We start from the raw sequence: 5,615 nt of genomic DNA, 5'->3' as shown, positions 1-5,615 counted from the left end.
AAAAAAAAAAAAAAAAAAAAAAAAAAAAAAAGAAAACTATGAAACTTTATCCAGACCTTAACAAAAACAAATAATTGGAAGGATTCACCATATTCAAAGATTGAAATATGACTCAATTTTGTAAAGATGTCAATTTTCCTCAAATTGATTTAAAATCTTGACAATTCCAATCAAAATCTCAAACATGTTTTTTTAGTTTGTTTCTTGACAGGCTGATTCTAAAATGTATATGGAAATTCAAAGGGCCAAGCATGGGCAAGACATTCTTGAAGGAGAGAAAGGTAGAGAGAGACTCAGGATTAAGACCTGTTATTAATTCAGTGTGTAACACTGGCAGAGGGGTGTAAATAGACCAGCGGAGCAAAGTAAAGAGCTCAGAGTAGTTCTTGCATACGTGTATACGAGCACTTGATTTATGGTAAAGGGACTCTTTTCCTTTTTTTTTTTTACAAATCCACTTTTATATTTATTTACTTTTCGTTAGTTCAAATCCTTGAGGGGTAAGGGGTACAGCATCACACAGATTGGTGTCCAGTGGCCTTAGCAAGAAGGTTGCTTTGGAATTTGGCATAAATCATGCCACTATTTCCATGGGTACAAGTTTCCTTTCCCCAGATTCCTCTGGTTTTGTTCAGTTTGCTGCTAGGAGTCACTGTGTTCTTTACTTTCTACATGTAGGCACATCTTTTACCCACTCAGAATTCAGTTTTGTCTTGGGCACAAACACCCAGTGTTTAGCTGCATGTTCCCTTTGGAGGCCCCGCTTATAGCCAGAAAAATGGTCTGGGACCACAGCCTTCCTGGCACAGTTGCCTTTTAGAAGTCCTGCTCCCAGCAGGCCTCCATAGGTCAAACTTTAGCTAGACTGACTCCCTCCCCTCCACAAGATGGTGGAAAGAGCAAAGGGGCTTTTCAGTAGACGATGCAGAAACAATTGAGTATCAATGGAGACAAAATGAAATTGGACACATACTTTGCACCATGTACAAAACTCTGGCATAGGTGGATTATGGACCTAAATGTGAAAAGCAAACAGTAAACTTTTAGATGATGACATATTTCATGCCCTCATGACTGGGAATGGCTTCTTAAAAGAGACTCAGAGGCATTAAATATAAAGAAAAAGTGATAAATTCGTGTACCTTTTAAGTTGAGAATATTTATCAAAAGACTCCATTAAGAAAGTGAAAAGGCCAGCTGCAGAGTAGGAGTTATTTGCAACACAGGATGAAAGCTAACATCACAATTTTGAACAGAAGAAGCTAAACTCTATGTAATATAGCCTGCATGCTTCCATTTCTGTAAAGTTTAGAAACAGGCAAAACTAACTGTGTTGTTTAGGGATGAACTTAGTTAGTAAGACTCTAAAGAAAATAACTTTTCTTGATTACTGTAAAGGCAGGACAGAAGGAGGGCCTTCTTGGATGCTGGCTGTATTGTAGTTCTTGACCTGGATGGTTGGTTACATGTGTGTTGGCTTCATAATTTCATTAAATTATATATTTGTGTATGATGCATTTTTCTTTATGTTGTATTTTCAATGATGTAAGGTAAAAAAATTTTTAAATTGAATGTAATTTTTGCCTTTTTGATATCTTATTTGTATAAGAAAATATTATTAGATTTATAGAAGGCTGTTTCCTCCTGGAAATCTTTACATTTGCAAATAGGTCACTGGCTAGGTTCAGATTGATAGTTTAACATATCAAACCTTTAAGACTTTTAGTTCTGCTATGGTTTTAACAAAGCAGAAGAAATTAATCTGTACCAAAGTGGAAATTGGGTTTGGTGTCTCTCTGCTTTTCAGTATCATCAAAGATTACATATGAAAACCTGTATCTTCTGATGGTTTTATTGTTTCTCTTATTCCACTTATTAGCAATAAAAAAATCTTCATATTTGCCTCACTTTCAAAATAAAAAACCAGAAAACAAATTCCCTCTTTCAAAATCTTGTGACAAAGTTAGTTTTGATTCTAAAGGATTTTCTTCATTTAAATAGGGTAAATAACATAGAAGGGAGGATATCATACAATTATATACAATCAAAATAATAAATGCAGCATAAAATATTTACATAAAGAGAATTAAGAGGCCCACTTGGAAGTTAGATGAAGAAGGGTCCGCAGTGTGACTGTAAATTCAGAGTTTACATCCTCTCCGGTGCTCACCTGTCTGCCAGTCATCTCTCTTTGGAGTTGGAGGTAAGGGTTGGGGAAGGTGTAATTGTATTGGAAGAGTGGAAAGCACCGAGAGCACGTTGTGTCGTGAAGGAGATGAAAAGTGAGCGGACGAGTGAGTCTGGGTACGATCAAGCACACACTAAGGATTCTAGACCGACTGCAGTACCAAAAGGAAATCAAGGGGTTGAGGAAAGAAAATATAAATCATATTGAACTTTAAACTTTTATAAAAAATTGTTTTAGCAAGACTTTACAGGAAGACAGGTATATAACTTGGGGCTATAATAAGAGGCGTTGCAGGTGCATGGGGAGCCAGGTGTAAGGGGATGGATAGATGGCCAGTATGTTGTGTATGTGTACATAAACGTGCACCTGAACGTATCTTGAAATTTTGAGGAATCAGCATAGGCTAGGTATAGGATTAGAGTGGCTAATTTTTTTTTTTTTTTTTTTTTTGTCTTTTTGTCTTTTTTCCGTGTCCGGCAACGGATCGCAACCCTCAGTGTTGCCCCCGTACCGGACCGGGGACCGGCAACGGGATCGCAAGCCTCGGTGTTGCTCCCGCGCCTCGCTCAGCCAGTGAGCGGGAACCGGTCTGTATATGGGATCCGAACCCTCGGACGGGAGCGTCACCGCGCTTCCCAAGCGGCGCACTATCCAGTGCGCCACCGGGCCGGCCCTAGAGTGGCTAATTTTGAGGGAATATAGTCCATTAGTTGAGTAAAACCGATGAGGTGAAAGTAAATTACTAAATTGCTTATTACAAAGAGCATAAATGATGGCAGGAGAGAAGAAAGGGCTGACACTGGCGTAAGTACTGAATACGTTCAAGCTGGTGAGTGTTACTGCTGCCTAGCCAATCGTGAAAATTCATCTCAAGATTGTTTATTAAATTAATTTTTTTAATCGACACATAATAATTGTACATATTTATGGGGTACAGTGTAACATTTCGATACATCTCAGTATTATTAAATAAGAGATTGTGTCTTGCTCAAATAGATGTGAAATGGTGTTTGTAACAATTACAAGTTACTTGATTTTACACTTTATTAATTATCCCTTAAGACATCTTTCTTTAACTCTTGAAATATTTTACTAGGGGCTGTGCATTCATGATGGTACCTGGAAGTCAGCAATTTATAGTTTTGGAAATCAGAGTACTTTGAGAAAACTACGAAATGCATCAAATCTGAAACCCGTCCCAATTATTGGTCCAAAATTGAAAAGAAGGTATATTAACTCAAAATCTATTATTTAATATGTTTAGTTTCAGTATATTGTCGTTGGCTTGGCTACCAAGAAAAGCTTGAAGACTTTTGTAGTAAGTTCAGGATTGTTTTCAGAGATAAAATGTAATTCACTCATTACCCTAATCTTAAGTACTTTATACGTAATAATACATTTGAACTCCAGGAAAAAAGTCAATTTTATGACTTTTTACTATTAATATCAAAATTAAATGTCAATTAAATTTTATGCAGAAAAACTACCATGTTGAAGTGTGACAATCTTAATGTAGACTAATTAATCAGTCTCATTAATAGCACTTAAGTGAGAACTTTAGCAGATATGAGTGTTCTTTGTATCATTATCTAGGGAAATTGATGGGGTAAAACATAGTTCAACTGCATTTGTTAAGGGTTCAGGGTATGAAGAAAACTGCATGTTTCACTTGTTACTTGTTTAGGTGTGAGTATACAGAATAAAGGAAGGATTACTAAACTATATCCTAATTAAAACCAGATCTGCCATCTTCATTGTTATTATTGCCTCAAGAAAAATTACTAATTTTTTATTCACAAATTTACCAGCTAAAGTTTTGGTCACTATAATCAAAAGAAATGCAAAATATTCATGGGTGTGTCTTGTAGGTGGCCAATTTCTTACTGTAGAGAACTCAACAGATATTCCATTCCTTTCTTGGGATCTGATGTGTCTGTTGTGAAGCGGACTCAGCGTTACCTGCATGAAAATTTAGGGGAATCACCAGTAAGTATATATGGCTAATTTATTAAGAATATTCTGTTTGTTACAGTTCCCCTATCTATTTAATATGGTATTTTTATGTTTATAAAGATAAAAGAAAAAAGAGCTAAGTGATGCACATTTCATCTTCTGGAAATATACGAAATTGCTAGGCTAGAGCATTTTGCATTTTATGGGGGTTGGTAACAGCCTTGCCCTGTGATTCAGATCTGGCCTGCTGAATACCTTGTTAATGTAATACAACAGCAGCAAGTTCAGTACAGGAAATCCTGGTGTGGTAAACGCAAAACAATCCCTGTTTAGCGTTTCAGTTGCAAGGACACTCTCTCCTGCTTGTGGAGATGTCTGGGACCCTCTCTCTGTCTCTCGTCTCCCTGCTTCCTCTGGAGTTCTGTCCTACTCCTTTTGGTGAGGGAGGTAATTGCTCCCACTGCTGAGACTTCAAGAGGAACCATCTCAAGTTAAAAGATGGAGAACGTTTTCTCATAGGAGGAGTTGTAAGTGGAGTCTACATTCTGTAATGTATTATTGCTAAACTCAGACATATTAGGGATTGTGTGGACGTTTGTGTTCAAGGAGAGGAAGCTCATTACCATTTGCAACAACTCCTTTTAAATAATAAGGCTCCCAGTGTCTGGGCTCTGAACAAGCCATATTAGGGATTGTGTGGACGTTTGTGTTCAAGGAGAGGAAGCTCGTTACCATTTGCAACAACTCCTTTTAAATAATAAGGCTCCCAGTGTCTGGGCTCTGAACAAGCTTTCAGAACATAATGCGTTCATAAAGCGCTACCGGCTTTTTGCCGTATTTGTGACGGAAGAGTGAGTTATAAGTAGCTAGCATCCTTGGTCTAAAATGTAGAGTAACAGTCTAGCTTTATATCCCCAATCCAGGTTCAGTACGCTGCTTATGTGACAGTGGGAAGCGTCACCTCTGTTATTAAGCTGATGTTTGCAGGACTTTTCTTTTTATTCTTTGTGAGATTTGGCATTGGGAGGCAGCTTCTCCTAAGAGTAAGTAAGATTTTATGAAATTAGGTCTTTAGGAATATTTCCTGTGAGTTTTTTAAAATATCACTGAGGGTTGTTTTTTTTCTTCCCCCCTGTAGTTCCCATGGCTCTTCTCCTTTGGTTATTTTTCAAAACAAGGTCCAACACAGACACAGGTAATCCTTTCTTTTGTATCTGGGTCTCTAAAATAATATTTTTCTTTCTCTCTCTCTCTCTCTCTTTTTTCTACTCTTATTACAGAAGCAATAACATCTAAGACTTGATGGGGCACTTACTATGTTTCAGACACTCATTTAAGTTCTTTACATAAATTAGATTACTTAATCGTTTCAGGCACTCCTTGGAGATAGATATTATTATCTTCATTTTACAAATGAGGAAACTGAGGCACACAGTGGCTAGGACACTTGCACAAGGTCCTACAGCTAGTAAAC

General features: G+C 37.3%; 1 protein-coding gene across 1 annotated transcript in view; it reads left to right on the top strand.

Moving 5' to 3' along the window:
• The window catches only part of SCCPDH (saccharopine dehydrogenase (putative)), a 38,758-nt gene that overhangs the window by 24,733 nt on the left and 8,410 nt on the right, over window positions 1-5,615 (top strand). The window contains exons 6-9 of the mRNA XM_008580822.1: window positions 3,285-3,415; window positions 4,057-4,174; window positions 5,065-5,184; window positions 5,280-5,336. Of these exons, the coding sequence (XP_008579044.1) occupies window positions 3,285-3,415; window positions 4,057-4,174; window positions 5,065-5,184; window positions 5,280-5,336 (426 nt within the window). The remainder of the gene's footprint in view (window positions 1-3,284; window positions 3,416-4,056; window positions 4,175-5,064; window positions 5,185-5,279; window positions 5,337-5,615) is intronic.

This window comes from Galeopterus variegatus, unplaced genomic scaffold, assembly GCF_000696425.1.
Source record: "Galeopterus variegatus unplaced genomic scaffold, G_variegatus-3.0.2 Scaffold2167, whole genome shotgun sequence".
Taxonomy (NCBI): domain Eukaryota; kingdom Metazoa; phylum Chordata; class Mammalia; order Dermoptera; family Cynocephalidae; genus Galeopterus; species Galeopterus variegatus.
This window is presented reverse-complemented; position numbering and strand designations above follow the sequence as displayed.